The sequence below is a fragment of the Osmerus eperlanus genome, chromosome 8, assembly GCF_963692335.1.
Source record: "Osmerus eperlanus chromosome 8, fOsmEpe2.1, whole genome shotgun sequence".
In the NCBI taxonomy this organism is placed as follows: domain Eukaryota; kingdom Metazoa; phylum Chordata; class Actinopteri; order Osmeriformes; family Osmeridae; genus Osmerus; species Osmerus eperlanus.
In genome coordinates, this window is record NC_085025.1 from 3,703,973 (window position 1) to 3,728,061 (window position 24,089).

Genomic DNA, 24,089 nt, shown 5'->3' on the forward strand with positions numbered 1-24,089 from the left:
ACACACCACACACACACACACACACACACTGGCCCCTATTTGGCTCTAAATCTTCCAGTGCTGCGGCAACAGGGCCCTTAGGCACGCCTCCAACTGCTCCCACAATGCACCAGCACTAATTAAATCTCACTCCCAGGGCTGAGTCAGGGCTAGGCCCCCTCCTCTCCTCTTTTCACTCATTCCATCCCATCCCCATCTCTCCTCTTTTCACCTCTCCTTTCCTCCTTTCCTCTCCTCATCTCCTCTCTCCTCTCATTCTAACTCCACCAGACATGAGATAAAGCCTTATCCCTGAGGTGTTTCTTCACAGCAGCATCCAGTCTCGATAAGCCGGTAGAGGAGGGGTCCCTCGACCCCTCTCGGTCCCACCCAGGAAGCAAATCTCCTGGAGAGGAGTTTTCTCATTGGCTACAAGTGGCCTCAAAACAATATCAGAGGGTTCACTTTTCAAACGGAGATCAATGAAATATGCATCAGCTTCACCACTGCGTCCTCGCAGGCCTCTCATCCGCAGACTTCAGTCTCTCACGAGGGCACCTTGCAGATGTGTGTTTTGGTAAATTGAAAGTGAATTTTCAGTCCTTGATTGATGGTGCTGGTGCCATTTTGCATATCTAAGTGCAGGGTGATTGATTGCCGTTTAAATCAGCACTTTTCATCCTATCGATCTCTGCTGGGGTGCAGAAATGCAGTAGCACCCTTTCCCCTCTCTGTATTTGTCTCTTTCTCTCTCTCTCTCTCTCTCTCTCTCTCTCTCTCTCTCTCTCTCTCTCTCTCTCTCTCTCTCTCTCTCTCTCTCTCTCTCTCTCTCTCGCTCTCTCTCCCACTCTTTCTATCCTCTCTCTCCCTCTTTTTCTCACACTTCTCCCATGTTAAGCAGAATGGCCCTACCTGGTTAAAAGTACATATTCTTTGCTGCCTTAATATATTGACCCCATCCTTCCTCGTGGTACCTCATAGAAACTACCTAAGCCTGCCAGGGGGAATTTGGATTCGACTTAAACTCCTCACCTTTGAATCTGAGACAGACAGATAGACTACAGAGGAGAGATATTGCCTCTGAAAAGCTCTGAAAAGAATGGGAGCCTCTAAGCCGTGCAATTTGATTGGAGGGAGTGGGGGGGAAGGGACATTTATCAGTGTGACACAGGACACAATGCTCTTTGTTTGATTGGGTGAATTAATAGGAGCTCATTTGCCTGGACTGTGAAATCCTGTACAGGGCAGTTTTGTTGTGTTAATTAGGCTGGAGGAAGCACTCGGTATGCTGCCCAGATATGGGACACAGGGTTTGAGAACAAGGTCATTATTATTCCTTTCTGGTGCCTCGGTGGCAGAGTGCTCAATGTCTTCTCATGGTTTGAATCGACCGTGACATGATGTACATACAAACATCGATACCATGTCTCTAGACTGGGTTAAAGCACTGAAGTAAAGCCTCTAGGACTAGGAAGCCACTCTGAAGCTTAAAACTAAGTTATTGACTGTGTGTTTGTGTGTGTTTCCCAGGACGCCAAGCTGAGGGAGCTGCTGGAGGTGAGCACCAAGGTGGGGAAGCTGGAGAATGGGATGGTGACGGTGGTGAGCGGACCAGACATGGTCAACATCACCTACCTCAACTTCATGGCCTTCCAGGAGGACATCGCCAAGGTAACGCCGCGGTTACACCCTGCCACACCCCTGTAGCACCTCGGTGTCAAACTACACCGTGCCACTGTAACACTATTCAGTTGTTGACTGATCCGTGAGTGAAAAGGACACAGCTATAGTGATGACTTTCTGTGAACTTTGAGAGTGAATTCCCTTCAGGATGTGGACTAGACGGTCCATAAAGCATCAGTCTTCTGGGGATAATGATGAGGTCTGGTGTGTGGGAGCTGAGACTTCCACCTCCATTAGAACCTCACAACTGTGTTGTTCCCTGTGACCGTCACCGTGTGTGCGTGTGTGTGTATGTGTGTTTGTTGGCGCGTGTGTGTGCGTGTGTTTTCTGGCACCAGGAGTGGGCGGAAGAGCTGTTCAGCCTGTCGTCTAACCTGCTGGCTCAGAACATGTCAAGAGAAGCCAGCCTGGAGAAAGTGTAAGTCTATGAATATACACACACACACAGACTTGTACGCACGCACATACAAACCCGCACATCCACACTCACAAGACTCTGACTACTGCGTTCCCCATCCAAAACAGTGTCACACTCAATTGCTATCTTTAGAATAGGGTTTATTACACTGGCAGCTTCCTGCAACTTGAGACCTGCTAGAGATGCAGCCGCCCAATGAGAGAGAGCACACATTCATAGATCTGACATGGGCTCTCGTAGGCTCACAGAGCTGTGTTCACTCTCCCCTCACCGTCTGACAGAGATGGACAGCAGCACCGTCACACACACACACACGGAGCAGTGCTGTTCACGCTCTGCAGTCCCCCTGGACAGCCCTGGGCTGCAGAGTGGATGGGTCACTTTGCACGTCTTCACATTGTTGCATTCCCAAGGAGTGGGTAGAGAGAGAGAGAGGGGGGGGGAGAGAGGGGGGGCAGAGAGAGAGAGAGAGAGAGAGAGAGAGAGAGAGAGAGAGAGAGAGAGAGAGAGAGAGGGAGAGGGAGAGAGAGTTTGTGTGTGTGTGCGTAGACCCCTATAGCACATTCCCTTCTCTCAGTAACTGCAGAGCTGTGACTCTGGTTCTATAGATAGATGTAATCATTGACTGCTAGCCGTGTTGTGATTGCCTTCTCCAAATGTTAATGGGAGATGCTGCCATGACTCCATTGGTTCTGGACCATTACATAACCCTCCCAGCCATCCATTCTCTGTCTCTCTCTCTCTCCTTATCCTCTCTCTCTCTCTCTCTCTCTCTCTCTCTCTCTCTCTCTCTCTCTCTCTCTCTCCCTCTCTTCCTCTCTCTCCTCTAACCTATGACTCTAAACACACACAATAACTGCTTCCACCGAAAGATCTTTGAACTTCAACTGGGCAAAAGCCAACTGAAACTCTGTCGTCCATGGTGGCGGTGTGTCTGTTCTACGTATCTCTCCGCCGTTCAGATGCTTATCAACCCCTAACCCTGGGCCTTCGCTAGATAACTCACTTTCAGCCAGCTAAGTGGCGTGGTTCCCTGACCCACACAGGGAACAGAACCCACAGAACCCACCCCCTGCCTGCAGGACAGTGACCTGCTTTGTGGCTCGGTGAGTCACAGCCCATGTCCCCCCGTGGCATCTAGCGTTTCACCCAGGTATACGTGACCTACAGGGGGACTGTGAGTGGGACCTGAGACCGTGGTAGGCCGCAGAGCTAAAGACCCTTATGAACCCTGAAGCAAATTTACTTCCACAGTAGACCGAAGAAAGCGTTCTAAACTGCCCTTAAATAGCTCCCTGACTGACAGGGAACAAATGTTTCTTTTAGGATTTAGTTGGAAGAGTCAAAGTGAGGCGTGCTGGAGTTGGTTTAGTATTAACCAGCTGTGTCAGGTCTGGGGTTCAGCAGGTCAGGACTGGTGTGAGGGTGGAGAGGGAGAAAGGCAGAGGAGACAGGGACTTTATACGAGCTGCCTCTTACAGTTAAACCTTAGTGACTTCTTATAAATCATTTGCAGTGAAGGGAGCGTGAGAGGGAAAGAGAGAGAGAGAACTGCTAGGTTTTTTCCCCTCCGCCCGCTCTCCCTCCGTTCTGCATCTTCCCAGTTCAGTTTCTCCTCATTTCATCAGAGTATGAAGTAGGTGAAGACAGGAAAGAGAAATGTTCATTAAGGCTCAATTAACTATCGGAGGCGTGACTTTGCTGGGGGGGGTGCGCCCTGCGCTGCCCTTCCAAGGTCGACGCTGCGAAGACGATTAATTGTTAGTGAGCTGCCTGTTGTGGCTGCAGGGATGGCTGTGTGTGTGGTTATTTCTAGATCAGTGTAAGCTGTGGTCTGCCTTTTATAACTTCAATACGAGTAATCATTAGTAGGAGTCAGGTGGCTGAGCGGTGAGGGAATCGGGCTAGTAATCCGAAGGTTGCCTGTTCGATTCCCGGTCATGCAAACTGACGTTGTGTCCTTGGGCAAGGCACTTCACCCTACTTGCCTCGGGGGAATGTCGCTGTATTTACTGTAAGTCGCTCTGGATAAGAGCGTCTGCTAAATGACTAAATGTAAATGTAAATGTAATGTAAATTAGTACTGGAAGCAGTGCCTGTAATGTAAACACAGTGCCGTGCCTGTAACGTAAACACAGTGCAGTGCCTGTAATGTAAACACAGTGCCGTGCCTGTAACGTAAACACAGTGCAGTGCCTGTAATGTCAATACAGTGCAGTGCCTGTAATGTACAGTTGTACATGGTGCACTCATACACACTTTAGCGCTCACGCACATACACACACACACTCCAAGTGGAAGAGGTCAGGGGCTCTGAGATGACTGTGTGTTCCTGTCCCACAGGTACGCTCGGCTCAAACTGCAGCTAACCTCAGAGGGATGCATCCCTGTCAAGAAGTAAGTCTGGCTGACTCATCCCTCTCTCTCCTCCCTCTCTCTCTCTCCTCTCTCTCTCCTCCCTCTCTCTCTCCTCCCTCTCTCCTCCCTCTCTCTCATCCATCTCTCTCCTCCCTCTCTCTCATCCATCTCTCTCCTCCCTCTCTCTCTCTCCTCTCTCTCCTCTCTATCCTGTCTCATCCTTATCCTCTCTCTCCTCCCTCTCCTCTCCTCCCTCTCCTGTCTCATACATCTCCTCCCTCTTCTCTCTCTCCTTCATCTCCATCTCTCCTGTCTTTGTTATCTATGCTGTCTATCTTCCCATCAATCTCCCCCCCGCCTGTTTGAATGTCTTCCTCCCTACAACTCCCCCTCTTTCTATCTGTCCTCTTCCCTCCCTTATTCTCAGCTTACCTGTCTCCTTTTTGCTCTCCACTTCATTCTCTTTCTCTCTCTCTTTTAAAAATGTCCCTCCCCTCCCAATCATTTTTCGTCCCCTCCTTCTCCAGTCCGTCCATCTGTCTGTCTGAGTCTTTCTGAGTCTGTCTGAGTGTGTGTGTGTGTGGTCCGATCTGAAGTGGCCAGCAGGGAAATCTGACCACAATCATCAGAGAGAGACAGCAATTATCCAGGAGGGCTCTTCAGCAGCCATACCCATCTCTACCTGAACCCCCTCCATCAGCCTTGAAGGCTGTGTGTGTGTCCCCCAATATGTACGTGTGTGTGTGTTTTCACTTTTGCGAGCCTCATTCTGAACCCCGCTGTTCAACATCTGAAATGCGATGCTGAACTGCTGGTAATGAACCCAATCACATCTGTGATGCAGCCACAGAGTGTGACATGGGTGCAGCCACGGAGAGACTGGAGACAGCTCTCCAATTGTAGATTCCGTACTTAACCCAGATGTCCCTGATGGCCGGTGGCTGGTTGCTCTCATGGCAGACGTGGACCGATGGACCAGAAGAGCGTCACACCTGGAGGAGGTGTGAGTGGGTCCAGGCCTGTGAGGACTGACCTCCATGAACCTGTGTCTGTGGTGAAACCGTGTGTGTGTGTGTGTGTCTATGCAGTATCTTCCGGATGTTCTCGGCCGACAGGAAGCGTGTGGAGACGGCCCTGGAATACTGCAGCCTCCCTTCTGGCAGGGTGAGACGTTCTCTCTGTACCTCTCTTTCTCTCTCTCTCTGTACCTCTCTGTCTCTCTCTGTCTCTGTCTCTCTCTCTGTCTCTCTGTACCTCTCTCTCTCTATCTCTCTGTCTCTCTGTACCTCTCTCTCTGTCTCTCTCTGTCTCAGTCTCTCTCTCTCTTTACTCTTTTTATATCTCTCTTTTCATCTCTCTCTCTGATTATTTGTTATTTATCTTTTTTTCTTTCTTTGGCTCTCAGAGTTTCTCTCTGTGTGTCTCTCATCACTCATCCGCTTTACCCTCCATCCACCCACCCACCCACCCACCCATTACAGAAGTAGTTCCCCCCCTAGTCTGTCATGTTCCTGGTTGCCTCATGAGAAGAATCTGTTTGTTTGCGTTCATCCATGGTGGGTTTTTTACATGACTTCCCTCTCAGTGTTTTCATCTATGTTGTTCCTACAAATGAGCTTCGGGGGTCCTGGAGGGGCTGACAGCTGCCAGCACTTTCCCTCGTGCCACTGGAGAGAAATGTTCTCACCCTCCACAGAGCCCTCGTCACACGGAACCAGCACCCTCTGCAAGGAATAGCAAGCAATTAGTACTCTCTGAGGGGGGAGATCCTCCTAATGTCATCTGGAACACAAGACACGCACACACACATGAAGACACGTCGATGTTCTTACATTAACACAAGCATAGAACCACCTTTGTATTCATTCCAAACCCCTGATTGCTTGTTGAGTATTTTTGCTTGTCAGTGGTTACGTACGGGATAATGTATAGAACGCCGGTCATTATCTGGAAGATAAGCCCGGACAGGGCGAACAGCACCCCGACGCGAAGCGGAGGGGTGTAGCTTTGCTCTGTTTACGTAATAAACACATGGATAATTGGTTGTTTAGGGTGTTTGAATTGCACTGGTTTGAGTTTAACGGCAGTGTTTTCTCAATGACATAATGGTGACAATTGTGTCAAAGTGAAACATGTGTTTAGACTTTTGCAAAGAAGTGTGAATGAACTTGAGTAATGTGTCAAAAAGGGTAAATTGTGTTTAAAGACTGGGGTACATGGTCTTTCTGCTGGGATTTGGCAAAATGGTTTTGTGAGGAGGCTTACACATACCATTTATGTGTGTTAGCAATCGAGAAAAACTGTAACACAAACATAGAAGCACGAGAAGTATCTAGCTGCACCTGCACACATCCTTCTATAGACACACAGGTGCATACACATACAATAAATAATAACGATAAATATAAACACCAGCCTCCTAGACACAATATACACACAGTACACACGAGCTCACATAACTCTCACATGCTAAATCAAGTTGTACTTAATTAGTGCAAGGTGAGAAGGAGGGAGAAGTAGGGGGATGAGAAAGAGAGAGAAGGAGGAAGGGAGAGACAAAAGAAGGAATTATGGAAGAAAGGAAGAGAAAGAGGAAGGAGAGACGGGAGAATGGTGAGATGGAGAGAAGGGGGGAGAGAAGGAGGGAGAGAGAGAGACAGATGCTTTCTGAAGGTCTACTGGGGCTTGTTGTTGCCACTTGCGAAGCGCAATTAATTACAGCTAAATGTTAGCACTGCTTATCCCAGACACACACACATACACACAGACTTATCCACAAAAAGGTCTTAGTCAGACTCATTAAGTCTCGACTGGATTCCAAACCTTCATCTCAACATCGTCCTCATCTCCTTCCTCTTCTTCTTTCTCCTCCCAAACAGATTGTTGTTCTGCTCTGTTTATCCCTGGCAGTGAGACACTTGATTCTGTTGGCTTCATGCAGAAGCCTGGCAGCCAGTGTGGGCTGAGAGTGTGTGAGGTAGAGACAGGAAGACTGCAGGCACACATGTTTAGGGGACAACTTGAAGCCTAACCCAGTAGGGCCCTCCAAAGAGATCCTGCCCTCGTGTTGACAGTGTTTTCAGCGTGTGTGTAAGTAGCCTGTGTGTGTGTTCTCCAGAACGACTCCTTCCCCCAGGAGGACTTCACTCCAGAGGTGTACAAGGTGTTCCTCAGCAGTATCTGCCCCAGACCAGAGGTGGACCACATCTTCTCTGAAGTGTAAGGACAACTCAGTGATGTCTCTCTCTGTCTCTCTCTCTGTCTCTCTCGGCTTGGAAAGCAACTGTTTCATTTCATTTACTTGATAGACACCTGTTTTTTTCCGTTTCTGAAAAATGTGTATTATCTCGCCAACACCTGTCATCTACCCTGAACTCTCCGTCTGGTACAGAGCTAGTCTATCAGGATAGTCTCCTTCCGCAGCACCAGTTGTGTTCAAAATTCTAGTGGAATACAGTACCTTGCAGTCAGTGTGTGTAGGTGCAGGTTTGAAGAAAGGCTGACTTCCCTGTCTCTGAACGAAGCCGTCTGCCAGCAGAACCTTCTAGACTGGAATGAAAGTCATAAATCCACATTTTAATTACGCTAAAGTGATAGGCAGTGCGCGGAAGGTGGAGATGAATGTGATATGTTCCTGGGGAGACAGACATGGGAGAGGCTTTTTAATCAAATCTCATAATTTACTTAACACAGCATTTGATCCCCTGTTTCTCTCTCCACCCATTTCTCTCCCTTCCTCTCCTCCCCTCTCCTAATTAATCCTCCTCCCTTCCCTCCTTCCCTACTCTTTGTATGTGCTTTTATCTTCCCATCCCTTTCTCCTCCCTCTACTTGTCTTCCCTTGTCTTTTCTCTCTTCATGAAACATATCATCCCGCTTTCAACCGCCTTCATCCTCCATCCTCCTTTCTCTTCCTCTCCTCTCATCCCCCACATCTCTCCTCTCCTCCCCCACATCTCTCCTCTCCTCCCCCACATCTCTCCTCTCCTCCTCCACATCTCTCCTCTCCCACATCTCTCCTCTCCTCCCCCACATCTCTCCTCTCCTCCTCCACATCTCTCCTCTCCTCCTCCATATCTCTTCTCTCCTCCCCCACATCTCTCCTCTCCTCCTCCACATCTCTCCTCTCCCACATCTCTCCTCTCCTCCTCCATATCTCTTCTCTTCTCCTCCACATCTCTCCTCTCCTCTCCCACATCTCTCCTCTCCTCCTCCATATCTCTTCTCTCCTCCTCCATATCTCTTCTCTCCTCCCTTACATCTCTCCTCTCCTCCCCCACATCTCTCCTCTCCTCCCCCACATCTCTCCTCTCCACTCCTCCTCCACATCTTTCCTCTCCTCCTCCATATCTCTCCTCCTCCTCCACATCTCTCCTCTCCTCCTCCATATCTCTCCTCTCTTAGTGGGGCTAAGAGTCGTCCCTACCTGACGGTTGATCAGATGACAGACTTCATCAACAACAAGCAGCGAGACCCCCGCCTCAACGAGATCCTGTACCCCCCCCTCAAGGCTGAGCAGGTTCAGATCCTGGTGGACAAGTACGAGCCCAACGTCTCGCTCGTTCAGAAAGGTCTGTGGCCCGTCGGCACACACACATTCTCTCACACACACACATTCTCTCTCACACACACACATTCTCTTTCACACACACACATTCTCTCTCACACACACACATTCTCTCTCTCTCTCACACACACACATTCTCTCGCTCGCTCGCACACACGCACTCACACACACACACACACACACACACACACACACTCACTCACACACTCAGATGATCTCTCCTCAGAGACACCTCAGTCTGTCCTCATTGACTTCAGTTCTACTCACTCTGTATCTCTCTCTGTATAACCTTGAATTTTAATTCCTGTACAGGATTCTGGATGACAGACATAGTGATTCTGTAGGTGTATTATGGCCGTGTGTCGCTGCACATGAAGTGAGAGTTTTCATGTGTTCATGAGAGCCAGTGTTTTCAGAGTTCAAACAGTGTACGTTTTTGTATTTTTATTTTTTTTGGAAAGCGGGAGTTTTCAGTCCTCAGTCTCCCCCCCTTCCAGGAGGGCGCTGAGTTTGGCAGGGGTATTGCCATAGAAACGGCTCAGCTACATCGTGTCCAGGGACCGAATAAGTGAAGAGTCGTAGCGGGGTGCTAGGGAACGGAATGTTAGCCGGCTGCACACTGCTCACACAAAAACACACACACATGGTACAGTTCAGTAGCGACCAGGCATACAGTCACTCACACACACACACACACAAGTTGCTCTGTGAGGCAGGGGAAGCTGTCTGCCTCTCAGTACAGTGTGTGTGTGTGTCTCCCAGGAGGGCTTTATGGAACAGCATCTGGAGAGCTGTGTATTCGACACTAAGGAATGACTCGCAGCCAACCTGTCCCCCTGCGCCCACACAGAACTGCTGTCACACACACACAGTCACTCACATAAACATGCACGCTCTCTGTCACACACAACCACACATACACACACACACACACATGGAAACACACACACAGTCTGTCTCTCAAACGCACACACATGCACACACACTAGTATGTTTCACCTTCCTGCTTCTCACTCTCATTCCCTCCTGTGGTTGTAGTTATTCCTGTCAGTAAACATCTCCTTACCCAAAGTTCCCCTCAGTATGGTCTACCTCTAGTGTCACCTGCTCCAGTCAGAACACGGTTTACTTTAGTATCTCATTCCAAGTATTTATATCAGTTTCAGATCATTTCACTTCCTACATGTCTTCCCTGCTCTTCTTCAACATTAAAAGCTTTTAGACAGAGTGCTGCGATCAGTTGTATCCTGGAAAACTCTCTTCTATGCCAACAGATTTGAAGTGAGCTGTGTAGCAGTGTTCTGTGGTGTTTCAGAAAGTATGTGTGTCTCTGGAAGTTTATTTTACTGTGTTTCTGTTACAGTTTCAAGTAACACTCTTAGGTACTGGGAATCCATCTTGTTTCTCTAAAACCCTGCACTAGGTGTGGTGTGAGGTGTGTGGCTCTGTGAGGTGTGTAGTGTGAGGTGTGTGTTTGGCTCTGTGTGGTGTGTGGCTCTGTGAGGTGTGTAGTGTGAGGTGTGTGTTTGGCTCTGTGTGGTGTGTGGCTCTGTGAGGTGTGTAGTGTGAGGTGTGTGTTTGGCTCTGTGAGGTGTGTGTTTGGCTCTGTGTGGTGTGTGGCTCTGTAAGGTGTGTAGTGTGAGGTGTGTGTTTGGCTCTGTGTGGTGTGTGGCTCTGTAAGGTGTGTGTTTGGCTCTGTGTGGTGTGTGGCTCTGTAAGGTGTGTAGTGTGAGGTGTGTGTTTGGCTCTGTGAGGTGTGTGGCTCTGTGAGGTGTGTGTTTGGCTCTGTGTGGTGTGTGGCTCTGTAAGGTGTGTGGTGTGAGGTGTGTGTTTGGCTCTGTGTGGTGTGTGGCTCTGTGAGGTGTGTGTTTGGCTCTGTGTGGTGTGTGGCTCTGTAAGGTGTGTAGTGTGAGGTGTGTGTTTGGCTCTGTGAGGTGTGTGGCTCTGTGAGGTGTGTGTTTGGCTCTGTGTGGTGTGTGGCTCTGTAAGGTGTGTGTTTGGCTCTGTGTGGTGTGTGGCTCTGTGAGGTGTGTGTTTGGCTCTGTGTGGTGTGTGGCTCTGTAAGGTGTGTAGTGTGAGGTGTGTGTTTGGCTCTGTGAGGTGTGTGGCTCTGTGAGGTGTGTGTTTGGCTCTGTGTGGTGTGTGGCTCTGTAAGGTGTGTAGTGTGAGGTGTGTGTTTGGCTCTGTGTGGTGTGTGGCTCTGTAAGGTGTGTAGTGTGAGGTGTGTGTTTGGCTCTGTGTGGTGTGTGGCTCTGTAAGGTGTGTGTTTGGCTCTGTGTGGTGTGTGGCTCTGTAAGGTGTGTAGTGTGAGGTGTGTGTTTGGCTCTGTGAGGTGTGTGGCTCTGTGAGGTGTGTGTTTGGCTCTGTGTGGTGTGTGGCTCTGTAAGGTGTGTGGTGTGAGGTGTGTGTTTGGCTCTGTGTGGTGTGTGGCTCTGTGAGGTGTGTGTTTGGCTCTGTGTGGTGTGTGGCTCTGTAAGGTGTGTAGTGTGAGGTGTGTGTTTGGCTCTGTGAGGTGTGTGGCTCTGTGAGGTGTGTGTTTGGCTCTGTGTGGTGTGTGGCTCTGTAAGGTGTGTGTTTGGCTCTGTGTGGTGTGTGGCTCTGTGAGGTGTGTGTTTGGCTCTGTGTGGTGTGTGGCTCTGTAAGGTGTGTAGTGTGAGGTGTGTGTTTGGCTCTGTGAGGTGTGTGGCTCTGTGAGGTGTGTGTTTGGCTCTGTGTGGTGTGTGGCTCTGTAAGGTGTGTAGTGTGAGGTGTGTGTTTGGCTCTGTGTGGTGTGTGGCTCTGTAAGGTGTGTAGTGTGAGGTGTGTGTTTGGCTCTGTGTGGTGTGTGGCTCTGTAAGGTGTGTGTTTGGCTCTGTGTGGTGTGTGGCTCTGTAAGGTGTGTAGTGTGAGGTGTGTGTTTGGCTCTGTGAGGTGTGTGGCTCTGTGAGGTGTGTGTTTGGCTCTGTGTGGTGTGTGGCTCTGTGAGGTGTGTGTTTGGCTCTGTGTGGTGTGTGGCTCTGTAAGGTGTGTAGTGTGAGGTGTGTGTTTGGCTCTGTGAGGTGTGTGGCTCTGTGAGGTGTGTGTTTGGCTCTGTGTGGTGTGTGGCTCTGTAAGGTGTGTAGTGTGAGGTGTGTGTTTGGCTCTGTGTGGTGTGTGGCTCTGTAAGGTGTGTGTTTGGCTCTGTGTGGTGTGTGGCTCTGTAAGGTGTGTAGTGTGAGGTGTGTGTTTGGCTCTGTGAGGTGTGTGGCTCTGTGAGGTGTGTGTTTGGCTCTGTGTGGTGTGTGGCTCTGTAAGGTGTGTAGTGTGAGGTGTGTGTTTGGCTCTGTGTGGTGTGTGGCTCTGTAAGGTGTGTAGTGTGAGGTGTGTGTTTGGCTCTGTGTGGTGTGTGGCTCTGTAAGGTGTGTAGTGTGAGGTGTGTGTTTGGCTCTGTGTGGTGTGTGGCTCTGTAAGGTGTGTGTTTGGCTCTGTGTGGTGTGTGGCTCTGTAAGGTGTGTAGTGTGAGGTGTGTGTTTGGCTCTGTGAGGTGTGTGGCTCTGTGAGGTGTGTGTTTGGCTCTGTGTGGTGTGTGGCTCTGTAAGGTGTGTAGTGTGAGGTGTGTGTTTGGCTCTGTGTGGTGTGTGGCTCTGTAAGGTGTGTAGTGTGAGGTGTGTGTTTGGCTCTGTGTGGTGTGTGGCTCTGTAAGGTGTGTAGTGTGAGGTGTGTGTTTGGCTCTGTGTGGTGTGTGGCTCTGTAAGGTGTGTGTTTGGCTCTGTGTGGTGTGTGGCTCTGTAAGGTGTGTAGTGTGAGGTGTGTGTTTGGCTCTGTGAGGTGTGTGGCTCTGTGAGGTGTGTGTTTGGCTCTGTGTGGTGTGTGGCTCTGTAAGGTGTGTAGTGTGAGGTGTGTGTTTGGCTCTGTGTGGTGTGTGGCTCTGTAAGGTGTGTAGTGTGAGGTGTGTGTTTGGCTCTGTGTGGTGTGTGGCTCTGTAAGGTGTGTGTTTGGCTCTGTGTGGTGTGTGGCTCTGTAAGGTGTGTAGTGTGAGGTGTGTGTTTGGCTCTGTGAGGTGTGTGGCTCTGTGAGGTGTGTGTTTGGCTCTGTGTGGTGTGTGGCTCTGTGAGGTGTGTGTTTGGCTCTGTGTGGTGTGTGGCTCTGTAAGGTGTGTAGTGTGAGGTGTGTGTTTGGCTCTGTGAGGTGTGTGGCTCTGTGAGGTGTGTGTTTGGCTCTGTGTGGTGTGTGGCTCTGTAAGGTGTGTAGTGTGAGGTGTGTGTTTGGCTCTGTGTGGTGTGTGGCTCTGTAAGGTGTGTAGTGTGAGGTGTGTGTTTGGCTCTGTGAGGTGTGTGGCTCTGTGAGGTGTGTGTTTGGCTCTGTGTGGTGTGTGGCTCTGTAAGGTGTGTAGTGTGAGGTGTGTGTTTGGCTCTGTGAGGTGTGTGGCTCTGTGAGGTGTGTGTTTGGCTCTGTGTGGTGTGTGGCTCTGTGAGGTGTGTGTTTGGCTCTGTGTGGTGTGTGGCTCTGTAAGGTGTGTAGTGTGAGGTGTGTGTTTGGCTCTGTGAGGTGTGTGGCTCTGTGAGGTGTGTGTTTGGCTCTGTGTGGTGTGTGGCTCTGTAAGGTGTGTAGTGTGAGGTGTGTGTTTGGCTCTGTGTGGTGTGTGGCTCTGTAAGGTGTGTAGTGTGAGGTGTGTGTTTGGCTCTGTGAGGTGTGTGGCTCTGTGAGGTGTGTGTTTGGCTCTGTGTGGTGTGTGGCTCTGTAAGGTGTGTAGTGTGAGGTGTGTGTTTGGCTCTGTGTGGTGTGTGGCTCTGTAAGGTGTGTAGTGTGAGGTGTGTGTGTGGCTCTGTGAGGTGTGTGGCTCTGTGAGGTGTGTGGCTCTGTGTGGTGTGTAGTGTGAGGTGTGTGTGTGGCTCTGTAAGGTGTGTAGTGTGAGGTGTGTGTGTGGCTCTGTGAGGTGTGTGGCTCTGTGAGGTGTGTGGCTCTGTGAGGTGTGTAGTGTGAGGTGTGTGTGTGGCTCTGTAAGGTGTGTAGTGTGAGGTGTGTAGTGTGGCTCTGTGAGGTGTGTAGTGTGAGGTGTGTGTGTGGCTCTGTGAGGTGTGTGGCTCTGTGAGGTGTGTAGTGTGAGGTGTGTGTGTGGCTCTGTAAGGTGTGTAGTGTGTGGCTCTGTAAGGTGTGTAGTGTGAGGTGTGTAGTGTGTGGCTCTGTGAGGTGTGTGGCTCTGTGACTTGTGTGTTTGGCTCTGTGAGGTGTGTGTTTGGCTCTGTGACTTGTGTGTTTGGCTCTGTGAGGTGTGTGGCTCTGTAAGGTGTGTGGTGTGAGGTGTGTGTGTGGTGTGAGGTGTGTAGTGTGAGGTGTTTGTGGCTCTGTGAGGTGTGAGGTGTGTGTGTGGCTCTGTAAGGTGTGTGTGTGAGGTGTGTGTGTGGTGTGAGGTGTGTAGTGTGAGGTGCCGTAGCTAAGGCTGTTTCTGGGAGCTTGTGTGTCCCCGTGTCAGTGTGCCATCCTGGAAGCGTGCCTCTCTCTGTCCCAGCACCAGATCTCCCGGCGTGCAGTATTTATCTAGCCCGAGGAAGTACGGCCATCTGCTCGGCTGAGAGCCCCAGATTCACACACGGACACACAAGCACGGACACACACACCAACATGTCTGTCACACACACACATCCTCTATTGAGGCTCTCATGCTCACACAGAAAAATTGACTTACACACACACACACACACTGTGGTCCCAGATTGTGGAGCAGGGTTGAAGTGGACCAGAAAGGGGGTTGCTTCAGGTCTACCCCAACAGGGTCCTGTATTATTCAGGAAGAGGAGTGGAAAAACAGATGATCTCTCTCCCTCTCCTCACTCTCTGTCTCTCTTTCTATCTTTTGTGTCTCTTGCTCTCTGTCTTTCTATTTGTCTCCCTCTATGTGTGTCCATCTCTCTCTCTCACCGTCCCGCTCTCTTTCACTCTTGTTAAATGGGGATCTTCTCCTTCAGAGATCCAACAGAATAGCTTGCCCTGTGAGCCGTGACAGATAGCGATGACACTTTCTGAAGACACTTGATGACACTAATGAGGCATGTCTACAAACCTTTAATAAACCTCTCTAGAGGGTCTTCTCACAAAGCTGTAATAAGACTTTGGTTTGTGATCCCACTTCCTGGTTCTGATTCAGTAGCAGTTCTGTATAGACCCTCACATCCTCTGGCCTCCAGCCTCACCTGTAGTCCTCCTCGCATGAACAGGCCCAGCCTCACATCCTATGGCCTCCAGCCTCACCTGTAGTCCCCCTCGCATGAACAGGCCCAGCCTCCCATGCCCTGGCCTCCAGCCCCTGACCCATCCTGTGGCCACCAATAGGAAGAGCAACACATTACATTTACATTTAGTCATTTAGCAGACGCTCTTATCCAGTGCGACTTACAGTAAGTACAGGGACATTCTCCCAGTGGCAAGTAGGGTGAAGCCCCCCCCCCCTTCCTCTCTGGGCTCAGGGGGGGAGCCAGCCGCTCCTCTGATGTCACAGTGAGAAACACCGTTAATTAACGCTGGAACTCAGCAGAGGGCAAGACTGGCTTAATTAGCATAAACTGGCCAGAGGGAACCGGCACACACTAGCATGGAGCTAACAGCGGTTAGCATATTAGCATATGTATGTGTGTGTGTGGACGCGTGTGTTTCAGGAGGTGTGTGTTTGTGGGTGTGTGTTGTGGCCATGTGTGCGTGTGTGTATGTCTTTGTGTACCTAACAGGCAGTAGTTGTGAGTGTCTGTCAAGGAGGGCTAATTGGCTGTGTTTATTTTCTTGGCTTCTCTGCTAGAGATCATTGATCAAAGGCCATATTTGATGTAGTGCGTACGTGTGCCGGTGTGTGTCTGCATTTATGTGAATGTGTGTGTGTGTGATTATGTTCAATCTTCAACCTTAGAAAGATAGTAGTTGTGGGCTTTGAATGCAGCTTTTTCCATCACTTTTCATTCAGGTCGTACTGTCTCAACAGAAAGAAATACACACAGGGGGAGGTCTACTCTGAGAAGAGACAGTATGACTACCTGTTGTATCTACTGTTTTAAATATCTACAGTACTGTCTACTGTGTTATATATCTACAGTACTATGTCTACTGTGTTATATATCTACAGTACTATGTCTACTGTGTACACCAACTGATAACTTGTGTCAATGTGTATGTTGTTAGTCATCACGTCTAATCAACAGTTTATTGTGTGTGCTGCGCTGCAGGTCAGATCTCGGTGGAAGGTTTCGCCAGGTATCTGAGTGGAGAGGAGAACTCCATCATTCCTCCAGAGAAGCTGGACCAGAGTGAAGACATGACCCTGCCTCTGTCCCAGTACTTCATCAACTCCTCACACAACACGTACCTCACAGGTGAGCACACACACACACACACAGACTCTTTCTCCCTCTCTCTCTATCTCTCCCTCTCTCTCTCTTCCTCCCTCTCTCTCTCTTTCTCCCTATCTCTCTCTCTCTCCCTCTCTCTCTCTCTATATATATATCTCTCTCTCTCTCTCTTCCTCCCTCTCTCTCTCTTTCTCTCTATCTCTCTCTATCTTCCTCCCTCTCTCTCTCTTTCTCCCTATCTCTCTCTCTCCCTCTCTCTCTCTCTCTCTCTCTCACTCTCTCTCTTCCTCCCTCTCTTTCTCCCTATCTCTCTCTTCCTCCCTCTCTCTCTTTCTCCCTCTCTCTCTCTCTCTCTCTCTCTCTCTCTCTCTCTCTCTCTTTCTCCCTATCTCTCTCTCTCTCACACAGACACATACATAGTACATACTCTCAAACACGCAGACACTCTCTTTCACACACACACTCTCACACACAGAAAGATGAGTACTCATACACTCTGACACACACACACACACACACACTCATACACACACACACACACATACATTTAATCAAATGTATCGAAGCCTATCAAAATGCCTTTCTTTTGTTACATCTCAAGAGGGCAGCCAATCAGCCTCTTCTTTGACAACACTCTTCATTTTTATTCATGAGTCAAATATTTCCTTAGACTGATATTCACACTGAATGACTCCTGGCACTAACAAGAATAGATGCCCAACTACAAAGGACATTTTATCTTCACTGCTTATTAGTATTCATCTATTCAAATCTATTTGGGGTGATGGAGGGGGGGGGGGCATAAAATCTTTCAAGTGAATCAAATGTCTTCTGGAGGAAAGAAAATCTAATTTCTGTAATGGGCTGTTGTCAAAGCCGCAACATGGAAGAAATGAGAAAACCCAACAGTGAGTCTCCAGTTACCAAGGCCCTCTCTTAGTCACACACACACACACACACACTCTGGTGTTCTTTAATGTTCATGTGGAAGGGTATTTCTCGCTCTGCACAGCAGGGGTTTCTGCTTCAGTATTTACTTGATGAGGACTCTATTGTACTCTATTGTACTCTATTGTACTCTATTGTACTCTATTGTACTCTACTGTACTCTACTGTACTCTATTGTACTCTACTGTACTCTACTGTACTCTATTGTACTCTATTGTACTCTACTGTATTCTATTGTACTCTATTGTACTCTATTGTACTCTACTGTACTCTACTGTACTCTATTGTACTCTATTGTACTCTACTGTACTCTGCTCTAGGCTTCTGTGTTCTCCCCTCCTCCTCTCCTTTCACTATGTGTTTGAAGGTTGAACAAATATTTTCCCCCCAAAAAGTTTTGTACGGTTGCCCCCACACACACACACGCACACACCCTCCCTCCGTGAGCAGAATCGATGCCAACAATTACTCCTTTTTTGATGATTCACTCGTTCGTCCCCGTCTATCCATCTGCGACGCACCTCCAATCGGAGCACCGTGCGACGCTCTCCTCATGGAGGGCAGTCTGGTGGTGGGGGGGGAGGTGGTTAGTCATCTAAAGTGAGTGTCGTGCTAATGGAGGCTGATGTGCGGTAAGGCGCTCTGAACCTGAGGGAGGGGGGACGCGTAGAGGAGCTGGAATCAGTCTGGAGAGCTGCTTCGCCGCTTCCTGAAGTGGGACCAGATCTGTCCTCTCGTTGGCGGCTCCCTGCGAGGGCGTGGAGCCTCCGCTACGCCACAGCGACGCTGCTGGGAGAGGCTAATTGCTTTGTTAACAGTGTGTGAGAGATGATATGTGCCACACTCATATCCCTGTCAGAACACTCCAGCTGCTAATGTGGATAATGAGCATTAGAGGGGGGGGGGGGGGATCAGCTTACCCACTATATTTCCTATAACGATGATTAGACACAGATTGGAACCATCCATGAGAGCTGTTTCTGGTGTGGGTGTATGCGTGTGTGTGTGTGTGCGTGTGTGTGTGTAGCTGGTCAGCTGGCAGGTAACTCCTCGGTGGAGATGTACAGACAGGTCCTCCTGTCTGGCTGTCGCTGTGTGGAGCTGGACTGCTGGAAGGGTCGCACCACAGAAGAAGAGCCCGTCATCACCCACGGCTTCACCATGACGACCGAGATCTCCTTCAAGGTAAATGGTCCAGGGGCAGAGGTGTAGGGAGGAAGATAGTCAGAGGTACAGGGAGGGGGGTAGAGGTACAGGGAGCGGTACAGGGAGGGGGGTAGAGGTACAGGGAGGGGGGTAGAGGCAGAGGGAGGGGGGTAGAGGTACAGGGAGGGGGTAGAGGTACAGGGAGGGGGGTAGAGGTACAGGGAGGGGGTACAGGGAGGGGGGTAGAGGTACAGGGAGGGGGGTAGAGGCAGAGGGAGGGGGGTAGAGTACAGGGAGGTGGTAGAGGTACAGGGACGGGGTAGAGGCAGAGGGAGGGGGGTAGAGGCAGAGGGAGGGGGGTATAGGTACAGGGAGGGGGGTAGAGGTACAGGGAGGGGGGTAGAGGTACAGGGAGGGGGTAGAGGTACATGGAGGGGGGTAGAGGTACAGGTAGGGGAGTAGAGGTACAGGGAGGGGGGTAGAGGTACAGGGAGGGGGGTAGAGGTACAGGGAGGGGGGTAGAGGGCAGAGGTGTACGTAGGATAGATAGAGGCAGAGGTAGACTAAAGATAAAAAGATAGATTGACAGAGTAAAAATGTCAAATTATAGGGGGAAAAACAAGGGAAAGATTGATAGAGATAAATGGAAAGTGATACAGAACTGGAGGATTCGACCGAGAGAGAGAGTGAGACAGGGATGGATGGAAAACAGTCAGAGAGAGAGATGGAGAGAGCAATGGTCTAAGTGGCATTAAGTGAATATACACTAGGTCATTAGTAATGGTACTATAATCTAATCAGCCACTTAACAGTCCTCTCTTTTATCCAATAGAGCCAACAGGTTTTCCACCTGCACACACTCACATACACACACATACACTCACATAAACACACAGACACACACTCACATACACACACATACACTCACATACACACACACAGACACACACTCACATACACACACATACACTCACATACACACACAGACACACACTCACATACACACACACAGACACCCACTCACATACACACAGAGACACATACACTCACATACACACACAGACACACACACATCATGTGCTGAAATGCATTTTAAATCAAGTTTGACTTTATCGTACTGCTGTAGATGCATTTTATAGTTCTACTTTGTGGCCTGCTGTGCTGAGAACTGAATTGTTGTGTGTGTGTGTGTGTGTATACAGGAAGTGATTGAGGCCATAGCAGAGTGTGCCTTCAAGACCTCACCCTTCCCTGTCATCCTGTCATTTGAGAACCACGTAGACTCGTGAGTCAACGCCTCTGTCTCTCTCTCCCTCTCTCTCTCTCCCTCTCTCTCTCTCCCTCTCCCTCTCTGTCTCTCTCCCTCTCTCCCTCTGTCTCTCTTCCTCTTCCTCTTTCTCTCTCCCTCTCTCCCTCTCTCTCTCTCCCTCTCTCTCTCTCTCTCTCTCTCTCTCTCGGTCTCTCTCTCTCTCTCTCCCTCTGTCTCTCTCTCTCTCAGACACACTCTTTGTCTCTCTCCCTCCGTCTCTCTCTCACCCTGTTATTGATTACTTCAGTATGGTAATGGCCCCGGCTTCCTCTTAGCATCCCCCCCCCTTCCCCCTGTCAGAGAGCAGAGAGCTGCTGGAGACAGCTAGCAGGTTCTCTGGGGAATATTTTAGCTACATTATTCTGATCTCAGGCCCCATAGGAATGACTAATGGTTGTTCTTGGCCTGTGTGTGTGTGTGTGTGTTTGTGTTGATCCCCAGCCCCAAGCAGCAGGCTAAGATGGCAGAGTACTGCAGGTCAATATTTGGAGATGCGCTACTGACAGACCCTCTGGAGAAATATCTTGTGAGTACATTCACACACACACACACGCACACATACGTACATACTCTCTCTCTCTCACACACACACACACACATACATACTCTCTCACACACACACACACACACACACATTCTCTCTCACACACACGCGGCCTGCGGCCAGGAAATTATCACACTAACAAACTTATCACACGGGTGAGTGATGTCACGCATGGTCGTACACAGACACTGCACTAGTACACACACACTTTCATTCATTCAGTCCGATCATGCCATACTACAGTATACACCCTCAAGGGAACAAGCCAGGGGTGGTTACTGTTGCGTAATCATGGCTGAGAAATGTGTCTGAATAAAAAAAAACATTCCCACACATCCATCCCTCTCTATCTCTGTAGAAACCTTTGGGGTTTTCTTTGGCTTCTAATTTGTTTCTGTACCTCCTGAACACACACGTCCACCATCCTGCCCAGTCTTACGCTACCCTGGAACATGGAAGGGAATCAAAGGGTCATCCGAATGTTCCTTTTCTTGGCAACCTTTTATCTTGTAGCCCCAGTTGCTATGGCTACCAGTCAAAAGCTCGCATTGTCCCTTTGTTGAAGAACTTTTTTCTTCGTTATTCTTACGCAATGAGAGAACTTGAGAACGGATTCTACACAGGCTCTCAAACATGGCAGCGTCCGACAAGTAGTCCACTGGACTCAATGGGTTTGGCATCGCAACCCTCTGAGAGAGACACAGTGGAGTGGAGAGAGAGAGGGAGAGAGAGGGAGAGAGAGAGAGAGAGAGAGAGAGAGAGAGAGAGAGAGAGAGAGAGAGAGAGAGGGAGAGGGACAGAGAGAGGGAGAGAGAGAGAGGGAGAGAGGGAGAGGGAGAGAGCGCGAGTGCGGAAGAGCAAGAATGAGACAAAAAGAGAGAGAGAGGGGTAAGAAATAAAGAGAAACAGAGAGAGAGGGCAGAAGAGGGGTGACAAAGAGAAAGAGGCCAGAGAGAGAGAGTGAATGAGCTCTGGGAGACGGGAGGGTAAACCAGTCTCTCTCACCAGCATCCAGTCTCTCTCACCAGCATCCAGTCTCTCTCACCAGCATCCACCTGCTCTGGAAGATGAGTCATCAGGTAGGGGTGCTTGAACATGGACCTCTGTATGGAAGGAGACTGTTCCATGGCCTGGGGGTAGTGGACTGGGCTGACTGGAGAGAGATCTAGAAGAGCTGATGGCTCAGAGAGAACTTCAAAAGAATCAGAACGATAAAGAGGTCAAAAAACTGGAAGCTGTACAGCATGTTCACAGAGAAGCTATGAGTTCTATCACATATAAGCTGTGAACTTTTGTGGGCCTCAGCGTGTGTGTGTGTGTGTGTGTGTGTGTGAGAGACAAAAAAGTGTGTGTGTGTGTGTGTGATGGGCCTGTGAGTTTCTTAACGATGCATTATTAATAGACATAAACACTGTGATCCAAAAGCAGTGTATGCCATGAATAAATGAGCTCTGGCCTGCTGGCTGGCAGGCCGGCCCCTGGGACTGTGTGTTTATGCATGTGCTCAGAGTCCTCCTCCGGGACACACGCTCAGCTGTTGGAACAGAAAACTCCAGACTGTTCCCCCACCAGCACTAGTTCACAACACTCACATCTACTGTCCGTCACAGTGGAGGACAGACAGACTTCCAGCTCACGTCACTAACTCTTCTATTGTGTGTACTACTACTACTACGACTACTACTACTACTAATAATAATAATAATAGTGTACTCATTCAGCAGATACTTTAATCCTGAGTGAGTTGGGGTGGGCATGATTCTCCTCACAGCCAGGTAGGGGGCTGGCTCTGTCAGACTGCACGGGGCTAGGCCTCTGTCCTGAGTTGTTCCTCCTCAGATTCCCAGTATGGTACTAATCCATCCCAGCACAGCACAGGTACATGTACAGAATGCATAAGATGTGTCTCCACAGGGCCCCCTGCTGTCAGATGCTGCATTTTTAATGGTTGACCCTCTACCTCATACCCTCACTGTGGGATACTGTGCATACAGTAGCCACCCTAGAAACACTATCTACACAAACTTTTTCACAGTTTTGCAATCTCTTTCTTTTCCCCTCTTTCTCATTCTCTCTCTCTCCCCCTCTCTCTCTCTCTCTCTCTCTCTCTCTCTCTCTCTCTCTCTCTCTCTCTCTCTCTCTCTCTCTCTCTCTCTCTCTCTCTCTCTCTCTCTCTCTCTCTCTCTCTCTCTGTGTAGCTGGAGCCGGGTGTCCCTCTGCCCAGTCCATGGATCTTCTGGGGAAGATCCTGGTGAAGAACAAGAAGAAGCACCACACCGCTGAGGGGGGCAGCAAGAAGAGGCTGTCTGAGCAGGTGTCCAACACCTACAGCGACTCCTCCAGCGTGTGTGAGCCCTCCTCCCCCAGCGCAGGTACACACCACACACTTGCAAGAAAAACACACACATGCGTACCTACACACACGTACCCTGTGTTTCACTGTGACACACACCAACTCTGCAAAGGATCCTTCAAGCTCACGCTAAGGCCATGATGTCAGATCCACGATGAAGACTAGCCTATTTTTTTTCTCAATATTAGCCTCACGCAGTAAAGTCCATCATCACTGCAGGGAAAATGGCCGTCTGTTCTGAGGATTGAACTGCTGTGACAGTTAGAGGGAATATGCCTGAAGTCCTGTATTCATCATTTTCATGAGTCTCTCCATCAGTCTGACAAATTACTGAATCTTTCATCCAGCTACTCCTACTCAGACTCCTAGTGTCATAATGTCAGTCACTGGGGTGCCCCTAAACACTGCTTTGTGTGTGTGTGTGGGTGTGTGTGTGTGTGTGAATACAATTTGTTATGGCCTCCAACTTGCCACAGGGCTTCAAACCCCAGGGCTGTATGGTTGTGTGTGTGTGTGTGTGTTTGTGTGTGTGTACCGGGCAAGCAGATATAGATCAAAGTGGGTCTTCACACAGAATCATCCAATGTCCATCCTCAGTGGACCACAGGGGCTCTGAGAGCAAGCTTAGCTCACACTGCCCCCTGCTGGTACAGAGAGACTTAACACATGAGTGGACTCAGCACCACCCAGAATACCTAGCACACCTCATTCTGTAGCTCACCTCAAAATAAAGACATTATAATAGATTCCATATTAACATAAAACAGTTGTATCCTGTGCCAACATCATGGCTACTGGCGATGGCAGAAACCGCACAAAGTCGATAAATACACATTAAGGGGATGGTTGATGAGCGGTCTCTGCCCCTAGGCTCCACCAATCATGAGATGGCAGAGTCTTACCAGCCTCCAGATGGTGCTGAGCTCAGCCTCAGACCACACGGCAGGAAGTCCATTGGTGAGTCAAGCAGTCACTTCCTGGTTGGCGGCCAAACTCAAAAGTAACGCACCTTCTCTGGGCGGGTGGGACGATGTTTTCTCACTAACCTCCAAACTAACCTCCTCCCCCTGTCCACCCTTCCAGGAGAGGTGGAGGCCGAGAGTGAGGATGAGGATGACGATGATGATGACTGTAAAAAGGGCTCCATGGATGATGTGAGGGTTTTTCTCCTGCTGAATCTTATTTGACGTACGCCTCCACCGCCCCCTAGTGGTCGGCCCTGGTTGTCTCAGGAGACTGATCTGTGTTGGCGCTGTTTTTGTATCTGTCAGGCTGAGTAAGGACAAGGTAGAGGGAAGAGAATGACATATCTCTCTGGGAGAAGTACAGCTGATTAGATTGACTCGAGCTCAACCGTAGATCCTTCCAGACAGTGATTGCACTGCAAATACTCGGACAAACTGCCACTGGATCTTGGTGAGCTGCTGCAGAGTCTTGTCTCCACGAAGGAGTGACATCTGATAGCTGCGATTCATCTCTGCCAAAGACAAGC

The 24,089-nt window shown here is 49.6% G+C and overlaps 2 protein-coding genes across 2 annotated transcripts in view; one reads left to right on the top strand and one right to left on the bottom strand.

Annotated features, from left to right (window-relative positions):
- The window catches only part of fermt1 (FERM domain containing kindlin 1), a 214,090-nt gene that overhangs the window by 71,675 nt on the left and 118,326 nt on the right, over window positions 1-24,089 (bottom strand). The window lies entirely within an intron of this gene.
- The window catches only part of plcb1l (phospholipase C beta 1-like), a 72,362-nt gene that overhangs the window by 28,261 nt on the left and 20,012 nt on the right, over window positions 1-24,089 (top strand). The window contains exons 4-13 of the mRNA XM_062468063.1: window positions 1,510-1,650; window positions 2,001-2,080; window positions 4,424-4,477; window positions 5,527-5,602; window positions 7,557-7,657; window positions 8,843-9,009; window positions 16,175-16,321; window positions 18,273-18,430; window positions 19,594-19,676; window positions 20,142-20,226. Of these exons, the coding sequence (XP_062324047.1) occupies window positions 1,510-1,650; window positions 2,001-2,080; window positions 4,424-4,477; window positions 5,527-5,602; window positions 7,557-7,657; window positions 8,843-9,009; window positions 16,175-16,321; window positions 18,273-18,430; window positions 19,594-19,676; window positions 20,142-20,226 (1,092 nt within the window). The remainder of the gene's footprint in view (window positions 1-1,509; window positions 1,651-2,000; window positions 2,081-4,423; window positions 4,478-5,526; window positions 5,603-7,556; window positions 7,658-8,842; window positions 9,010-16,174; window positions 16,322-18,272; window positions 18,431-19,593; window positions 19,677-20,141; window positions 20,227-24,089) is intronic.